This window comes from Oreochromis aureus, linkage group 3 (genome assembly GCF_013358895.1).
Source record: "Oreochromis aureus strain Israel breed Guangdong linkage group 3, ZZ_aureus, whole genome shotgun sequence".
Taxonomy (NCBI): domain Eukaryota; kingdom Metazoa; phylum Chordata; class Actinopteri; order Cichliformes; family Cichlidae; genus Oreochromis; species Oreochromis aureus.
In genome coordinates, this window is record NC_052944.1 from 50,606,824 (window position 1) to 50,626,690 (window position 19,867).

General features: G+C 38.7%; 1 protein-coding gene and 2 non-coding genes across 4 annotated transcripts; 2 read left to right on the plus strand and 1 right to left on the minus strand.

The window, feature by feature from the left end:
• Window positions 1–8,449: 8,449 nt before the first annotated feature.
• LOC120439205 (type-2 ice-structuring protein-like) lies at window positions 8,450–11,599 on the minus strand. Of its 2 annotated transcripts, none has more exons than XM_039609984.1 (6): window positions 11,142–11,599; window positions 11,026–11,061; window positions 9,669–9,778; window positions 9,431–9,565; window positions 8,942–9,053; window positions 8,450–8,804 (listed from the first exon to the last, which is right to left on the minus strand). In XM_039609984.1, the coding sequence occupies exons 1-6, from the start codon at window positions 11,200–11,202 to the stop codon at window positions 8,737–8,739; spliced, it is 522 nt and encodes a 173-aa protein (XP_039465918.1). In that variant the 5' UTR covers window positions 11,203–11,599; the 3' UTR covers window positions 8,450–8,736. The 2 variants fall into 2 exon arrangements, with proteins under 2 accessions (XP_039465918.1, XP_039465917.1); XM_039609983.1 differs by having other exon boundaries at window positions 11,133–11,599.
• Window positions 11,600–14,595: 2,996 nt separating this feature from the next.
• trnas-uga lies at window positions 14,596–14,677 on the plus strand. Its single transcript has one exon. It is a non-coding gene; the product is annotated as a tRNA-Ser (tRNA).
• Window positions 14,678–15,557: 880 nt separating this feature from the next.
• Window positions 15,558–15,639, plus strand: trnas-uga. Its single transcript has one exon. It is a non-coding gene; the product is annotated as a tRNA-Ser (tRNA).
• The last annotated feature ends 4,228 nt before the right edge of the window (window positions 15,640–19,867 follow it).

A 19,867-nucleotide genomic window follows, 5' to 3' on the forward strand; every position in this document is an offset into this window, starting at 1 on the left:
GAATCACTGACCTCCTGCACAGTCTAAAGTTCTTGTGGTGTCAGATGGAGTGAAACATAACGGCACATAATATTCCATTAGATTTAGGCCAAGTGCACATGGGGGGCAGTCAGTCGTATCAGTTAACTGATCTTCCAGGAATTGCCTACTTACTTTTAACACATATTACTTTCCTAGGAGGAAACCAGGACCCGCTGCACCAGCGTAGGGTTCGACAGTGGGTCCAAGGATTTCATCTTGATACCTTATGGCAGTCAGGGTGCTGCTGCCTAGCCTCTGGAGGTCTGTGTGTCCCTCCATAGATATGCCTCCCCAGTTCATCATTGACCCACCACCAAACCATTCATGCGATGTAACAGCCGTCTCCAGACCCATGTCATGTGCTCAGGGTGAAGCTGCTTTCATCTGTGAAAAAGCAGTGGTGGACCTGCCAATTCTTGTACCATATAGCAAATACCAATCAGGCCCCACAGTGTTGGGCAGTGAGCACAGGGCCCATTTGAGGATCTAGATCCTTCAGGCCACCCTCATAAATTCTGTTTCTGATTGTTGGGTTAGAAGATATCATTTTGTAGGGCTCTTGAAGTACTCATTCTGTTCCTGCTTGCATATACCAGTCCTGCTGATGGATTAAGGACCTTCTACAGCCTGGACAGCTCTACTAGAGCCGGTCTCCTGGTATCTCCTCCACGTTCTTGAGACTGTAACAGGAGACAAGTCAAACTTTCTGGCAGTGGCACAAATTGATGTGCCATCCTGGAGGAGTTGGACTACCTGTGCAACTTCGGAAGTGACCAATTATCACTTCGTGCAACCAGTAGTGACACTGACCCAAGCCAACTGCAAAACAACAACAAAAAATGAAAAAAATGATCAATATCCTAGAGGTTTATTGATCATGTTCTTTTTAAGTGCTTTTTTTTTCAGGAGTGTATATAGTCTGTCTCACTCTGGCTAGCTACTAAGGAATCAGAAGGTTAGTATAATTCTATTTGATTTTAAGTTCAGTTGGGTTTTATTTATGTAGCTCCAGTTTACAACATCAGTTTTCTCATGGTCATATGAGTTTAGCAGCCAGAGCAATCTTTTCTGTATGATTATGTATTGGGATTACATTGCTCATAATTAGAAGTACAAGCTGAAGTTTAATGAGTGTAATTCAACACTGTGGATGACTAGTCAACCATCATATAGCAGGAAGAAAATAGAGAACATAATAAATAATAAAACATTTGTAAGTTCCCACAAGAAGCTAACTGAGAGCAAAATGTTAATCTTTATCCTATATGGAGACAATCTTCATGTTTATGGGCAACTAGTTAGTAGTAGACAGCAAGCTGTCATGAGAGAAATATAATTACTATTTTTGCTGTAATATGAGACTGTTTTCAAAGTCACTGTATCAGCTACAGACTCACCTCCTCATGTGCTATCAACCCCCATTAAAAAAAACACTGTGTTGGCATATAAGTCACACATGAAACTGAATCAGTGTTCCTTTAGAGAAGGGTAGATACTCAGTCAAAACCCTGATCAAATACCAGTGAAATGCAACGGGGGTTTCCCAGTTTTTTTTATACTGTTTGTGTTTTACTTGGTATTTTCAATAATTTTTTGATATTACTTCATTTTTTTATTAATATTATTATTTGTCTGCAATAATAAATATTAATAATGCTCTCACAAATAATAAATGGTAGAAAGAAGGTCACTGGGTGCTGATGTACTTTTGTGTTAGCGTTCAGTCTCTCAAACCAACAGAAATATTTTTGAAATGTTGGCTCTTCCCTATTGAAATATCTGAATTTGTTGATGTTGTATTAAATGTGAGCATCGCATTATTTGTGACCACACTGCAGCTACATAGATCATAATTTGTACTGAGTGTGTGAATATCATTTTAGTTCCTCCCTGCATGGGGGTGGTGCTGTTTCTCCTGTTATATATTTTCTATTACGCAAGCTCTAGGTCACAGCAGGCCATTGGATGAAGACTGAAGGCACCTCCTCTCAACTGGGGCTTGACTAGACTGGATGAATTCCACCTTATTTCAGACTATCAAACAGACTATGGCTGTGTCCAAATTCGGGGGTAGCATGCTTCGATGGCTGCATTTGTGGGCAATTACGCCACAGCAACACAACGAATGCTGTCCAAATTCGAAAAGTCCTCCAAACGTGGAGACAAATGCGTCTTCCTTTTCCCCAGATTTGAAGGATGGGTCGGGTGTATGCTTCGTGGCCCACCATATCCAAGGATTTATTGTGGGTCATACAAGAGAATTTTTCTCATAAAAATCCCGGACGCAGTGGGAATTATTTCAGGAGAGGAATACACTTTTAAATTTAAGTATAGGAAAATCTGGTGGTACAAAAGTTACATTTTTGTAGTGGTTGTGTTGTTAGGCTTCGGTCATTTGCTTATGGTTATTTTTTTTATTAAAATAATCTTTGTAAAAATTGCCCGTAAACTAGCTTGTATGGTGGATCCCGCGGTTTTTCATGTATTGCTGCTTATGTACAGCTAATTTTGATTTGGTTGAGAAAACGATCACCTCATGGATGAGGTGATAGGACAGAGACCTTCCATTAAGCCTCCTGTCCTAATTTCCTCTCTCCCTGAGGACACTCCAGGGCCAAGCACAGCAGTGGGTGACCAAAGCGAAAGCGATGAGGGTCAGCCACCCACAACAAGGAGGAACAGGAAAAGAGACAGGGATGATGAGCTGCTAGACCTCATCAGAGGGGACATGAAGCAGCAAAGAGAGGCTGAGGAGAGGAGAGCAGGGAGAGGATGGACAGACTGTTTTCACTTCTTGAAAGATCAGTTCCAAAATGAGTTTTGCATTAAGATATGTATTTATTTGAATATATTTGTTAAGTTGTTATATGTGTTGTGTTAGTTTAAAACTTTTATGTTATGAATCAACTGATTGAAACAAGCAGTAATTGTCACTGAACTCATTTTATTTACAGGTATTTTTAACATGTATGAACATAACGCTAACTTTGAACAGTTTTAAATGGATATTTCTTTAATGATAATAATGTAAATAACAATAAAACAGAATATTTATAATACATCAACAAAAATCAGGCCTGGGATCCTCCTGGTTAAAAAACAGTCCAGGACTGGGACACTCAGGTTAATCCTGCAGTACAAGGGTCTGGTCTGGTTAAGGAAAGGTGGAGAACAACATAAACAGTTTTAGTAGAAAGGTATGATTTCATTTATTTTAAGAGATCAAGCATTATTCTGATTATTAAGCTTAATTAAAATATTCTAATACGCTGTGACAAGACTTAAATTTCATACACTTCATCTGTGTAACTAAGCTGTTTTGTGAACTCAAAAATAACCCTGTTTTCAGCTTTGTGAAATTTTTACAACCCATCTATCCACACAAATAAGTTACAGGATGAAATGAATGCTAGAGAATAAATAGAAACAGAATGTGTTCTTCTATATGTTTCAAAGAGATTTAGTTTACATATTTTATATAATACAGTACGCATACGAATGAGCTGCAATTATTCAGTCACTGAAATTTTTAAACTACCTAAGTAACTAATTCCTAAATGCATGTATTGTAATTATTTTTCTTCATTTTAGTGGGAAAGTTAAGTCACCATAACTTTTTGTGTTACATTTGTCACATTTCTATTACTCACATTTGTGTTATGTAGAGACTTTCTCTAGACTGAACTGAAAGGTATCATGCCTGTAACGCTTTATTTTAGTAACTTTATATCAATTTAAAACACAAACAAAGGTAGTTCCTGAGCACCCTGGTTAGTGTTTATTTCTGAGCATACCTCACAGCTTTCTCCACTCAGCTGACACCATCTGATGGAGACACATTTGAAGTCTGTTGTACTGAGGTACCTTTTTTCCCCCCGTCTAGATCAAAGAGAATCACTGTCACAGTACTAAGGTCTTTATCCAGCTAATTGCCCTGAGATGACTTACGTTGTGCTTTAAATCAATAGAATTCAATAATTCCCACAGACTCACCTGATAATCTTAAAGTTTTTAGATTAAGTGGTTCTGTTAGTTATATGTAACAACAATCATTACAAGAGGGAAAAGCATCATTTAAACATAGCATAACATGGCTTGGTTATTGGGAGGCACTGAGCAAGTTACAGCTTGGACTGAATTATTTTACCACTAACTGCAAAAATGGTAAAAGTATTTGTACATTTGTAAGTTTGTACAAGAAGCTGATTGAGAAAAAAAAATCATCTTTATCATACCACAGTTTACACCTCAAAAAGTAAGATGTAGTCACAAATGTGTCCCAGCCCTGGAGACCATCTTCTCCTTTATGCGCACCAAGTTAGTTGTAGACAGTAAGTTGTCATGAGAGAAGTATAATTATAATATTTGTTGTAACATGAGAGTGTTTACAAAGACACAGTAGCAGCTACGGACTAACTTCTTCATGTGCTACTGTACCAACTCCCATTAAAAAAAGCTCTGTTGGTTCTATCAGTCACACATGAAACTGGTGTTTCGTTAGAGAAGGGTGGATGCTCAGTTAACACCCTCATCAAATACCACCAAAATTCAACAGGAGTTTTTACTGTTTTCTTATGCTTATTGTTGTATTTAGTATTTTCAAGGTTCTATTTGATGCAGATGCCGATTTTTTTGTATTTTTTTGTCCTGCCTTTGTCTCATTTTTGTCAACAATAATGAATGGAGTGATGCTACCATGAATAATGGATTGCCGAAAAAATAAGTTTCACTAGGTGGCTACAGCTTATATCATTTGGTGACAGCTTTTACTCTCTCAAATCAAGTGCAGTGTTTGTGAAAAAATATCTGAATTTCAAAGTTCACAGTCTGCTTTATTGTCAAAGATCATATATACAGTCATACACAGGAATTTGAAATTGCAATGCTCCCATGGCCCTCAGCGTACACTAAAAAAATATAACGATAAAAATAAAATAGAGGTTTTATTTACAACACAATACAATACTATACATTTATATAAACAGCATTGTCCAACACAATCATAGTGATTGTGGGCAAGTTCGTGTGCAAGTGGGGGTGGAGCAGTCAGTGAAAAGGGAATGGTGGTGGTTCAGAGTTAGTATGTTTGGGGGGTTCAGAGGGAAGAGGTGAATGTAGGTCTGGAGTTCTTGTGTGTGAGAGCTGTTGGATGGATGAGTGGAGACATCTGTAATGCAGAGGGCTTTCCGGATGAGGATGAGATGTCCTGGAGGGAGGGAAGCGAAGTACCCATGATCCTCTCTGCTGGTCTCAGTACCCATTGTAACTTGTAACAGCGCAGGAGCCATACCACAGTGATGCAGCTGGTGAGGATACTCTCAAAGGGGGATCCGTAGAAAGTGCTCATAATGGGGGTTGAGGCTCTTGCTCTCCTCAGTTTGTGGAGGAAGTAGAGTGGCTGTTGGGCTTTACTGATCAGTGATGCTGTGTTTTTTGACCAAGATCTTCTGAGACGTGCAAACTCAAGAACTTGGTGCTGCTTACCCTCTCCACAGCAGCACCATCGATGGTTAGTGGGGTGTGCTGGGTGTGAGTTCTCCTGACGTCTATGATGATCTCCTTAGTCTTCTCCACATTTAAGGACAGGTTTTTGTTGCTGGAACACTCAGCCAGATGGTTAACTTCACACCTGTAGTAGGTCTCATCGTTGTTGCTGATGTCACCTACCACAATTGTGTCGTCAGCAAACTTGATGACAAGGTTGGGGCTGTGTGATGGTTTGCAGTTGTGGGTCAGCAGAGTGAAGAGAAGGGGGCTCAACACACATCCTTGGGGATGTGTGTTGGGGATTAGTTTGTTATTGTTACTAGGTCATACTTTGTATTGACTGTGTGAATATCATTTTAGTTTCTCACCACATGAGGGTGGTGCTGTTCCTTCTGTTATGTGTCTTCTATATGTAAGCTCTATATCGCAGCAGACCATTGGATGAAGACTGAGGCCACCTCCTCTGAACTGGGGTTTGACTCGACTGGTTGAACTCCACCCTCTTTCAGACTTTCAAACAGACTCTTCTTTCACACAGAGAGCAGTGCTGAGCTTTATCTGGCTACAAGAGCCAGATTAGTAACTTTGCACATATTGCAAATAATTGTACACAGCAATCCTGATAACCATGTTTGGAAAAGTTGCCATTACAGATCCTCTTCTCGCTATAAAAAACACGGAAGCAAAGCCTAGGTTTGAAAACTTTAATCTTAGTAAACCACAAGGCTTCCGGAACAATGTCCCTCATTTACTAATATGTGCATGCAAATATTCTCACCCTGTGCAAAAACGTTTCCACACCATATCACTGTTTTATCATATTTGGGCACTGGCCAACTTTGTACTTAGATTCTCACGATTGCCTAATCCTGACCGCTTATGTGATGCAGAATGTGTGAATTTACTGTCAGAGTATTAGTGTTAGTCTGCACCCTCCAATTACCACAATCCCTTGCACTATGTACTAAACAATGTAATGAACAAAGGTAATTCACGAAGCCAGTTGCCAATCCCTGCTACAGTACAGTTCAGTGATTGTTTTTTTTTTTCAGAAGAAAACGTCCCCATTTTCCCCAACCTATCTTGAGTTATTTATTTTAATTCGTCTGCTTTTACATTGTATCAAGACCCTACTGTGTTTTTTTTTCAGTTCTTTTTTTTTAAAGTGAGAAATTTTTAAGTGTAAATTCACAATATTGATTTTGTGTTATGAACTCAAAATAGCTGCCATCATGCTTAATGCTTCACAAAACTGCTTAAATTTTTATCTCTTAAAGAAATGTTTTGCACATTGTTTCATCGGATAGAGCAGAACTACTGCCGTTTTGTGAGCTATTTTGTCAGTAAATGGCAAAGTTCAGTAATGATTAGGCATAGACATAGACAGCCAGAATTAAAAAAAAAAAAAAAATGTGAAACAGCTTTGGGTGTTACTTCTGCAAAATGTTACTAAGACTGTCTGTGAATTGATGATACAATAATAAAGTGTTTTTAGAATGACAGCTATTTAATTTGCTGTTTGAGGGATTGGTACCAGTCGGTCAAAGAGTAAAACAGAACCCTATTGTTGGAGCGACATAAAGAAATGCTGCACAGACATATGCAGCACATGGAGCAACTGAGTTTGTCTGTGAATTAAGACATCACATTATGATTTGACAGTGTTAATTGGCAGATCTAGAACTTTGAATAGCTTATCAGAATGTCCTGAAGAGCAGTTAATGCCAGTCAGTCTGATTGTCTCTATAGTATAAGTGCTTTCTTAATGGGTCAATGTACTGAACATTATAATAGTATAGAAGGAGATAAAGGAAAATAATATTCTCATAAAAACACAATCATGGAGAAACTTGCTTGAAACATTTAATTTGGCAAAACGTCAGAAAGATATAGCTCCCAGGCCTCTGGTAGAGGAATTAATTACACAGAGAAAAGATATGAAGAGCCTTTAGGCAGTTCAACACCAAAAGATAAAAAAACATTTTTTTATCTTTTAAACCATTCAGACATTTAACACTCAAATATTGTGTTCTGATTTACCTCCATAATTAATTTGTAGACAGTGCTGTTGGTCGTGATCATTCGGCTCCCCTGGACACTAATTTGAATAGTGGAGGGGGTATCCCTTCACTCCAAAACCAAACATTATTCTAGAAGTTAGGATAGGGCAATGTTTTTTTTCAGGCAGGCCACAAAATCAAGCCATGCTACAGTCCCAGCAGATCAGATGACCTTAAGAAAAGCCAACGTCACATTTTCTGACCAGTTTGATCACCTTGGTCAAAAATGGTTATGACCAAAGAATGCAAGATCAAAAATCAGTGGTAATGCTTTTTAGTTTTATTTTTTAATCAGGTTGAAAGGAAAGCTATTGAAAATAACCTTTGCCAGAGAAGGACTCTTATGGAACACCAAAGGGTCTATTCTAAACTGGGTAATTGAATTGTCAATTTCCCTTAGAGCGAGAGCAACAATTTTCTTCTAGTTCTTCCTCAGTTCCTTAAGATTTGTGAGGGTAATAGCTATTTTGCATGATTAAACTACCTCCTGTGCATCAAACCCCCCCAACCAACCTCTAGCCCCAACACTTTCTTGCATGTTGTTAATCAATGTCATATCTGCTGTCCCCAATGCCTGTTCTGTTCTGCATGGAGCTCCATTTCCCCCATCTGTGGCTTTCCAAATATGCACATGGAAGCACAGATATGACCCAGATGGATTCAAACCACCAAATATAAGATACTGCAGACAGAAATTAGTCTTCATTTGACTGCAGTGGTCCTGCATTAATTTAATATTTAACTCAAACATTTTTAACCACACCTCATGTGCATCAGTTCCTCCAATCCAGGTTGCTTTGTACACACACACACACACACACACACACACACACACACACACACACACATATCACTAAAACACAAGTGATGCAACACACAACCATGCTTGAGAGTTTTATTATTGCAAAGGAGGAAGAGTTTACAGAGAAAAGATGCGCAAAGACGAGCAATACTTTTTATACTTTTCCACAGTTGAAAATTTAGTTGAAAATTTAAGCTACGGTTTAGAACTAGGGTTGGGAGTGCCACTATTCATGACACAGATTTTTTATTTTGTTGCTAAACTTTTATGCTAGAGACAAAAGATGAAACAAAAATTGTAAAGCCAAATGAAGAATGAAAAACAAAAGTCATTGCACACCAAACAGTGTGTATTTTGATAGATATTTCATATTTTCTTAACACAAACAGAAGGTCGATGTTCATGACACCCTTTATCATCCCAGCACTTGGAACCTGTGAGATCCAAAAGAAGAAATCAGTAAAATTCTACACAAATCAACACCTGAGACAATCCTTTTGACTTTTACTTGTTATCATTTAAAATAATTAAGACATTTATTAATCATGTGAAATACTGTGTTCTGGTTTACCGCTATGATTAATTTGCAGACAGTGCTGGTTGCGCCCGTAATTATTGGGCTCTCCTGGGCACCAGTTAGAATAGTGGAAAGCCGTTCCATCAGTCCATAACCAGGCATTCTCCTAGATGAGGGAAATTGTGCATTGCATCGATTTTATTCACACCAAATGGTCAAGCGTAGCCACTGTCCCAGCAGATGAGCTAACATTAATGCAAGCCCACATCATATCCTCTTAAAAATTAATTTGTTAAATCTCACAGATACACTATTAAAGCTGCTTTGGCCAGTCTACTGTTTCTGCATTCTCTGCATTTTCTACCTCCAGTTCAGGTATTCTTCATGCTGTTTCTGATTTAATCTATTGTCATTGTCTGTTTCATTGTAAGTACTCTCTCTGCTGTAGGCTTTACATATATTCATTTAAAATAGCAGGGAGGGTCTAGTTCAAAGTCATTCACACATAAATTAATAGTAATAGTATAAGACTGAGCAAAATACCTCCTGTGCATCACTTCCTCCAATCCAGGTTTCTTGGTTGCCATGAGTGGCAGTCATTATCATGTGCTGAATCCCATGGTACTCTGTGATGCTGTGTACAGATGCAAGGTTGGCCCCCATGGACAAGCAGTTTTTCTTCAATGGAGATGGAAAGCGGGGAGCAACATCTGGACTCAGTTACAGTAAAAGGATATGGATTAATCAAGTGTGGACGACGATACAAATAAAATAAACTTACCTCTGCTTTAGCCCATGTCATGGGTCCTGGAACATAGAGGAAGCAGCGACCACGCAACAGAGTCCAGCCTCCAGGACAATCAGAGGACCTCTTGGCCAGGTGCCTTTTGACTGGGGGAAAATAAAATTGTACATTTTTGGTTTTTCCACATGAGATCAACATTTCCACTCAGTAGACTTAATTCAGACCCAGATGGGGATTGTAAGTGACCATTACAATGATAAAACTAATTGTTTAGAGAGTATGAAAAAAAAACAAAACTGTAGACCCCTTCTCTAAACTACCATGACCTCAACTCTTTTCAACTCAACTCATTATCTTTTAAATTCAAACTGCATGTTTGGATTTTTGTCCATATCTCTATCAGTAATGCTGCAGTGTGCCTTTACAACCATTTGTAAAAGGATGGGTCTTTCTAAAGACCTCACTGATGTCAGGCATGATACAGTAATAGGATGCCACCTTTGCAAGAAGCCAGCTCATTAAATCTCATTAAATCTCTTCCCTTATAGATGCTCCTAAACAAATCACCTGCAAGTGTCAACTGATTATTCCAAAGTCAAAGCGTTTACTCAACCACAAAGTGGCAGAGCACATAGTCCACAACACACTGCTGATTAAATAACATTAAGCTAATGTTTTGTTGTATTTTCTTTTAGAGAAAAGAAATACCAAGTTACATGAAACAATGAAAAATTCGTAAAAATGTATTGTCATCAGAATGCAGGAGCTCTAAGTTGTAGCATATGGCATTGAAGGAAATATTAAGGGAACATTTCCTATGCCAATTTAAGATAGACATTGGATGCGTTTATTTTATTTTATTTTATTTGTAGTCCATCATTGTAACTTTAAATGTCAAGGAAGACGGGTAGGTTAGGCATTTTACTGTGTCATTAACACTGATCTGAAAGCCAAGTCAGAGAACAACTAGACTAAATAACTGATCTTGTAGTTTGTGATCACAAGAGTTCAAATGTGTAAACTTCTTTTCAGCTTGAAAAGTGAACTCCAGTAATTTACACTATTTAGTTTACACAGTTTTTTTTCTTTTTTTTGCCCCTCTTTTGTTTGTTTTTCTCCTTAATGTATGACACTAATCTAAATCTTAAAAATGTATTTTTTCCTTGTCATTTTTTATTTATTCATGTATATCTTTCTTTCTTATTAACCCAATAAGGTGATATAGAAAAAACATGTTTTGATGTTAAATCATTCAGGCATTTGGCCGCATGTAAATAGAAAATAAAGAGGACCTAAATTTCAAATCATGTTATGTAACTGCAGATGATATATATAATTAGGCAAAAACTTAAGGGGCACATTTTTGCAAAAATGTTGCAGTATGCTGACTGACCTGTTTGATTAGTTGCAGTCCTTCCTTCAGGGAGAACTGAAAAAAAAGGACACTTGTTGAATCTTTTGCCACCATTTACAAATAAGACTGTACAGTGAAATACTCACAATAGTCACCAGCAGCATGGGTCAGAATCATCACAGCACAAACAAACACACACACAGGAAACATCTTCATGGTGATACAGACGATACAGCAAAGTTATGAAACTTCAGAAAGTGTGTGGCAGAGGGGATGCAGAATGACCGTCTCTTCTTCTTTCTTAGTATCAGCCTGTAGCTACAAACTTTGAAGGGAAAGCACAGATAATATATACAGGTTCTTATCTCAGCATCTATCATAAAATGAGGAAGTGACACAGCCAAACACAAAGAAATGGCATTTTAGATAAAGTAAGATCGGAGCTTTGAATGTTTGATCCAGCTATGAAGTTGTTAATACCCACCACATAAGTTTTTGCTTGTTTGTTTTCTGTTTTTGTTTGTTTGTTTGTTTTTTGTGGGATTTCTGGCATGCCCCTGCATTGTGGTGAATTTTTATGTATCTCTTTGAACCTTTTCTAAATCCATTCATGGTGGAAATGGCCTCTAGTAATGTAACAATGCAACAAAAACTCATGATAATATCGGATAACAAGATTTGTTATACAAACATGTTGGCAAACTGATGTAGTTGATATATATATATAAATATATGGAGAGAGAGAGAGAGAGAGAGATAATGTGGATATAAATTTGGTATTGATGTTCTCAAATAACAAAGATACAGTGCTAAACAATGGGTTATTTTAGGCCAATGTTTAGTTGTTTGCTAGGCAACGGAATGGAATCATAATATTTGGTCAATATAAGAACATTTAAGAACGGAACATGCCAAGAGTGATTGCTTAACTCAACCAATGTAGGTGAAGATCGAATCAGAATCAGAATCAGAATACTTTATTGATCCCTAAGACATTGTTCTAAAATTGCATCCAAAAGGGACCCAAAATTAAAAAACAAACAAACCAAAACAAACTAAAACAGAAAAGTCATTATAAAAAAACCCCAAAAAACTATTAAGTCTGATGAGACAGCCCAGGAATGCAAAGGCAATTTAATGAAAATGAAACTCAATCCATAATCGTACTACACTGGACAGAACTACAGTGTGGCTCTTTTGTATCTTGCACATGCACAATGGGCACCCTGAAGGTCCTTCTGAGCTTAGTGTGCCCCACTCAGAATTAATAATTTGCCCTAACTTAGTTATCTTAAGCAAGGTTTACTTAGTTCTTTTGAAGCAAAGAGTTTGCATTTTGTTTTTTGTTTTTAATTCTGGGAACTAAATCAATTTTATAGTGACTTCATGCTGGTCTATCTGCAGGGTCCTCATACAGTCTGCTTCGTCCCTTGGAGCCTGTTTGAAAGGCAGACAAAATAGTCATTAACTAAAGAAATATTGATACCTTGGTTTATTTTTATACTGAATAAACTGAACATAGAGGTATTATTTGTCATGGTCCTGAGTCTGATGACTCAGTGTTTTTGTTTTGATAGTTATTAACTTATGTTTCAGTTTTATTCTGGTTCTGTCTTCTGCTAGGATTTCTAGTTCTTAGGTTTTGGTTCCCGTGCTCCCTCTGTTCTGTATCTAGTCTGTGTCTCTTTGCCTGTCGTGTGCTTCATGTTTTATTTTAACATTTTTCTGCATTCAGTCTCTTTCCCCTTGTTTTCTCTGTGCCTGTCCTGGTCCCACGTCTCCTGTCTAGTGTTGGTCTAGCCCTCCGGTTTTGTGCACCTCGACCCCCTTACTTTAGTGTTCCTGGTCAAAATTGACCGGTCCTTGTTAACTGCTCTTAAATTATTACAAAAAATATTTTTCACCACCAAATTTTTTATTCAACATTTTTTTTGCTGTGAACAATGTCTCAAAGTAGTATTTAAGATGAATAAATAGAGTTAGACATAAAATAACTGCAGTGAAAATACAAATAGGCACTGAAAATGAATTACAAAATGACCATGTAATGTAAAAAATAAATTGAAAATCAAAGACCAAACTCAACATGAAGCCGTGCGTGTGTGTGTGTGTGTGTGTGTGTCTGTGTGTGTATTCATGCACATGAGTGGCATGTGACACTCAGGTGAGCTTGGCCTTGCAAACATAGGCATCATATTTGCAGCATCTTAGGCTTGTTTTGTTGTCTCTAGGGGAACAGAGCTCACAGCGCTTCCTTTTCTGCCCATTTTCTTGTTGGTGGAGAGCAGCAGCGGCTGGGGCCGGGGCTTGCACACTCCTAACCAGACTGGCAGAGGCTGGTGTGCGGGGAATGTGCTGGCACCGTTGAATAAGAGGAGTTGCCAAAATTTTCCCCAGCTTTGCTAAGAAAAGTCTCCTCTTGAAACTCTTCCCCTGATTCCAGGTTGGGTCGATGGCTGTCCACACCATATATGTGTTGTAAGCACACACATCAAGGATGTTGTGGAACAGTGCCTCAGGCCAGCGGGCTGTCATTCGCTAGCCGGTGTATATACCAGTAAGCTGCAATAAAAGGAACAATAAATAAGAGATGAGGAACAATATTTAGTCTGTCTGTGAAGGTTCTCAGTCATCCAGGTCATCGTAGTCTAAGGAGCTTGGAAAGAAAAGCGTCTGGACTTCTTTGAGTTGCTTGAAGACGTTTCACCTCTCATCCGAGAAGCTTCTTCAGTTCTAAGGTCAAATGGCCGAGAGTCCCAGCTTTAAACCCAGTGGGAGTTTCCCCCCCAAAGAGGGACAAAGGACCCCCTGATGATCCTCTACCTAATCACAATCCAATGTAGTCATTGTGTATGTAGCTTAAGGGCCTTTTGTGTTTATGAATAAAAATTTGAAACTGAAGTTATTGAACAGAGATAATAAATGCAAAAATTTCCCCAGTGATGTTCAGTATGGTTTAGATTCAGTGTGAAAATTCAGGTTCACAAGGGCTTCATACTAAATTATCACGAATTTAAAACCTAATAAAACTAAATTCACAAACATTTATGTACCCATTGTCAACACAGTTAAGCATGATGCGGTAAAGATAAAACCAAAACTCTTGTGACATGTCTCAACTTCAGTTTTGAAGGGTGGTTAAAAGGTAAAAGTTATAAGCTGGTAAAACCTCCAACTTCTTCGAGACGTTACCAAAGCTGTTGGCTAACTGATGAAACCAAGATAGTTTATCTTCAAGTCACAGACCTATATGAGTTCCTACCCTATTTTTATGTTTTGTATATTGAAGAAGAAAAAAACAACTTCAGTGACATCGTAATGGTTTTATCTAAATACAGTGTTGCATTATACAGAGGCAAAAATACACAAAAAAGAAAGTAAAATAAATAAAATAAAAAAGTGTCATTGTCCAAAAAATATAATTGGACTTAACTGCATATGTATTTTCCTATTTTGGAGTGATGTTTAAAATGGATTGTTCAAATCCTACATAGAACAAGTGCAGAAACCAAGAATTTGTTTGAATGAGTCCAGACAATGTGTTACATACAGGCTTGTAAGTTTGTCTTAACTTGAATTTTTGAGAACCACTCCATAGAGCTTGTTACAGCTGTGATAGCTGAGTGGGTAAGGTGTTGGACTTGAACTTCAATGGGGATTCCCCCTCCAGGTTCAAACCCTACTCACAGCGTTAGGGTCTTCCTCTGGGCAGGTAAAGTTTTGCTGATTTTCCCAGAGGAACCCACCCAAGGGATTAATAAAGTTTTATCTAATCTAATCTTTTTATCGAAATGTTAATTCTGAACTACACTTCTCAGCCTACTTTAGCTCTCCTTCTCACAGATATCAAGGAAGCACTAAGACTAAAACTATAACTTGATTTTTCTGACTAAGCAATAACTAAATGATACAGTTCCACTGACATAAACATGTTATTTCAGCTACATGAAAATACATATTTTGTGGTAACTTACAATGTTAATATTGCTTCTTACAAATTTAATGTAACTTAAATTCGCAAACATGTGCGTACCCATTGTCAACATAGTTAAAAATGATGCCGTAAAGATAAAACCAAAACTCTTGTGACATGTCTCAACTTCAGTTTTGAAGGGTGGTTTTAAAAGCTCCAACTTCTTCGAGACGTTACCAAAGCTGTTGGCTAACTGATGAAACCAAGATAGTTTATCTTCAAGTCACAGACCTATATGAGTTCCTACCCTATTTTTATGTTTTGTATATTGAAAATGAAAAAAAAAAAAAACTTCAGTGACATCGTAATGGTTTTATCTAAACACAGTGTTGCATTATACAGAGGCAAAAATACACAAAAAAGAAAGTAAAATAAATAAAATTAAAAAGTGTCATTGTCCAAAAAATATAATTGGACTTAACTGCATATGTATTTTCCTATTTTGGAGTGATGTTTAAAATGGATTGTTCAAATCCTACATAGAACAAGTGCAGAAACCAAGAATTTGTTTGAATGAGTCCAGACAATGTGTTACATACAGGCTTGTAAGTTTGTCTTAACTTGAATTTTTGAGAACCACTCCATAGAGCTTGTTACAGCTGTGATAGCTGAGTGGGTAAGGTGTTGGACTTGAACTCCAATGGGGATTCCCCCTCCAGGTTCAAACCCTACTCACAGCGTTAGGGTCTTCCTCTGGGCGGGTAAAGTTTTGCTGATTTTCCCAGAGGAACCCACCCAAGGGATTAATCAAGTTTTATCTAATCTAATCTTTTTATCGAAATGTTAATTCTGAACTACACTTCTCAGCCTACTTTAGCTTTCCTTCTCACAGATATAAAGTAAGCACTAAAACTATCAAAAGAAAAGAAGAATTGTGCATGGAAACATATTGAATGAGTAAAATCATTTGCACTGTGAAATAAATGAGAAGTTGCACAAAGTTACACAAGACTTCTAGGTAGACTTCTTTTTTTTTTGCAACTAATGGTTAAAAATAGAATTTGAGCAAAAGAAGAACTGTATTCTGCATTGTTTCATTATCTTAAACCTCTGAGGCTGTCATTTGTATTAAAGTAAAGAAAGACAAGTCTTGATGCATTCTCAATCATCCAGGAAAGTAAATCTCCAACAGTTGAATCTGTTCATCTGGACGTAGCGTAAAGAAACACAAGTTGCTTTTTTATGGGGTCCTTTCTGCCCTTTTCAAAAATACAGTGTTAGGGTAGGGTTGTCATCAGAGGATTAAGAAATAATAAACCAGGATTGTAGCAGTTTACTATGCTTGACAGTTTACTTTGAAAATTTCCATTGCACATGCTCATTAGCTAATATATTTTGTAAAATTAAAAATACACTTCTTTCAGTTGTACACTGAAATTCCAATCTAATTTGTCATCTTAAGTAAATTGTTCTTAGTTTTTCTAATGAAATAGTCTTGCATATTTTTTTTAAGTTCTGGGAACAAAGTTAGGGCAAGTTATTCATTATAAGTACGTGGTACGTAGAATAACTTGATTTTTCTGACTGAGCAATAACTAAATGATACAGTTCCACTGACATAAACATGTTATTTCAGCTACATGAAAATACATATTTTGTGGTAACTTACAATGTTAATATTGCTTCTTACAAATTTAATGTAACTTAAATACCAAATTATTTTTGTCATCCTTAAACTTAGACATCTCTAGTACAACACTTCTTAATTTATAAATATAAATAATTATGCTGGTGTTGTTTAATAATATTTTAAACAATATGAAAAGTTTATATTAGCTTGTTACAAAATTTAAAACTTCATTAGCCTTACAATATGCGGATTAGGATCAATATAAAATGTGATTGTTGTTCATATATATCTATAAAATTCCCCGTTCACCCCTGCGGGGCGGTCTATCCTTCGAGCTTGGGTCCTCTACCCAGGGGCGATTTTTGCCCATTTAAAGATTTCTTACTTTTTTTGACAATATTTGCTGTTTGTGGGACACATAACTAAAAATATAAAAAGCATACAGTACGTAATTGAGACATAACATTTTAACAACAAAAGTATAGATAACCCCTCCCCCCTCCCAAAGTGGTTTGTTCCAGCTCGGCTCTCCCCTACTCTGGCTCTAGCTCCGTTGCTGCCAGAGCGATAGTGGCTGAGGCATGGCGCAGCGCGGAGGTGGAAGCACCTGCCTTAAAACAGGACATATTAGCTACTTATTGAACTTAAAAAATATGCTAACTTATTATTTTTAAATGAGTTCAAGCAATGTGTTACATACAAGCTTGTAAGTTTGTCTTAATAAAGACTTGAGAACCACTCTTTATATTATATTATTGAAATGTTAATTCTTAACTACATTTCGCAGCCTGAACTATGTACAATTTACTTAAGATGACTAAGTTAGAGCAAGTTATTAATTACAAGTACATGGTACGTAGAATAACTTGAATTTTCTGATTTCTGAACTTAAATGCCAAATAATTTTTGTCATCTTTAAACTTAGACATTTCTAGTACAACACTTCTTAATTTATACATATAAATAATGTGGCTGCTGTTGTCTAATAATATTTTTAATAATATGAAATGAGTTTATATATATATATACATACATATAGCAGCTGGATAGCGTAGTGATCACTGAGATGCTTGGCTTGGCCATAAGGGCCAGTACCCTCCATGGAGAAGGAGGCTGAGGCTTACATCAAGGTAGCACGGAGGAGGTTAGCCAACTATCGGAGTTGCAAAAGGTGCGATGAAGAAGGTGCCTAAGAAGTACAGCAAGCTGTCCATACCTGAGGCCTTGAAACTGCCAAGCAATGGCTGACAGCCTTGGCCAGCTGCTTGAAGAGGTACACCAGAGAGATGGCTTGAAATAAAATGTCTCCCTCTGCTGGTACTGCAGCTTACTGCAACTTCTGCATGCGTGTCCATTGAACACAAAAGGCAAAGTGCAAAATGGACACATTGGACCAGCGTGTCTATTGCACATTTTGCCATGCTACTGGGTTGTAGGTTATTGATGTCTAAAATTTGGCTTGTATCGGAATAGAGAAGTATATGGAAGCCTGTTTCTTTTTTTCTTTTTTTTCTTTTTTAACCTGTCCCGTTTGGTTCTTTTGCCATCAGAATTATTGTCTAAAGGCGAAGAAAGATGCCCAACGGATTTACTTTACCAAATGGACCATCCCAGCCTTGCCGTAATGGTCCATTTGATTCACCTTTATTGTTTATTTTATTTTCACTTGCTGAATACGGGACAGACTTGACTGGGGAAAGAAAGGGAGAAAGAAAGAGGAAAAAAAAAAACAAAAACAGAAGAGGATGGGGAAAAAGGGCAAAAACAAAAACCAACAGAATAAGCAGACAAAAAATACATATATCGATCACCTGGATCACCTGTTGAGAAAGAAAAAAGAAAGCAAGCAGAAGAAAACGAGAGTAATAAACAAGATCACAATGATATATGGGAATATGACAGTAAATACTAAATATTAAACATTATTGTGCAGCACGTGAGATCGACAGCGCAGTCTGTGCTTTGAGGTAGGAGCCAAAAAGGGTGTAGTTTGTGTGTGTGATCACCCGTGTGTACACCTGTGAGCATGAACAGCTTGTTTTTTAAAAGGTTCCTTCATGTAATGATCTGCTAGAGGGTGTGGGGGCCACTGCCCCGTCCTCCAGGGCATGAAGCAGGTATGGAGGAGATCAAAACTCCAGACATCCAGAGGCCCCCCAGAACACAAGAGACCAAGGAAGACCAACAGAGGGCAGCCGCGCCACTATCCCAGAAAGAGCTGAGGAGAGTCCCAGATGAGGGGTCACTCAGCAGCCGCGGAGCAGAAGCCAGGGGGGCTGCAGTGGCGTGCCCGTGAGCTCCGCCGGCAACCAGCTGTGCCTGAGTGACCGAGCCCGGGCCGAGAGGCCAAGGGCACCCCATCCCGGTGGCCCGAGCGAGCCCCAGGCTCCATGCCCCGATAAGCAGCTGCCAAGGAGTGAGCGGTGGGTACCTGGGCGCCCACCCGGACACAAAGAACCACCAACGCACCGATGTCCGAGGGAGTCTGCCACCGGCAGGGAAGTGGTGGGGAGATGGGCCTCCAAACCTTGGAGGGCCTGAGATGTCCCCAGAGAGGTGGTGTCTGATACCCAACCTGACATATAGACACAGACAAACAGGCACACACAGATACAAACATCTATTCCCACCCTCATGCTCTCATATACAATTACTCAACACTCACCCAACGTGGAGACAGACATAGAGAGACACTGTACACACAATCACACTCCCCAAGCGTACTCTAAGCCCCGGGTCTACGTGCCCTTGCCCCTGGAGGGGAAACTGCGCCCAGACCCAGGTGGTGTTACCCTTTTCCCTGCGGTGGGGAGAAGCAGACTGCCCCGACTCCGCAGCAGCAGGGAGGCCCCACATTCCAGACCCCAGTCGGACGGCCAACTCCATCTCCTAGCCCCCGCTCCAGCAGGCCGCAGAGAACGGGGTGTGGGAAGACTCAAACCTCCCTCCACCCGCTCATATGTAGTGTTGATGTATGTGTGTTCTAAGGTGCATTTAAAACCCAGGAGGGCATGGAGCTACCTGCCAGAGCAGCAGGTAAGCGTATAGCCCCTCCTGCTAGCCCTCAATGTCTACGTGTATTTAAAATTGAGAGGTGGGCAGCGACGCCAGGGGTGAGGTGTACACCCTGATGGTAATTGGAATCCGTGTAGCGTGCCCACCCCAAGATCCTATATGTATGTGTAATGAGAGTGTGAGTAATGTGAATGTCTAAGTTGTGGGATAAAATTGAGGCAGAGGCAGCCAGAAGGGGACAGAGGGGGGATGTCTCCTCTGCACCCTGGTGACACACCCCTACCCCAAAGCCCTGCATGTGTGGGTGATTGTGGTGGAGCGGG

Coding starts and splice junctions, on each gene's coding strand:
- LOC120439205 (XM_039609983.1), bottom strand. CDS start 11,202: ATGAAGATGTTTCCTGTGTGTGTGTTTGTTTGTGCTGTGATGATTCTG. Junction 9,779..11,025: donor GACTGCAACTAATCAAACAG/GTCAGTCAGCAT, acceptor ATTTTCCCCCAG/TCAAAAGGCACCTGGCCAAG. Junction 8,805..8,941: donor TCTGCAAATTAATCATAGCG/GTAAACCAGAAC, acceptor TGGATCTCACAG/GTTCCAAGTGCTGGGATGAT.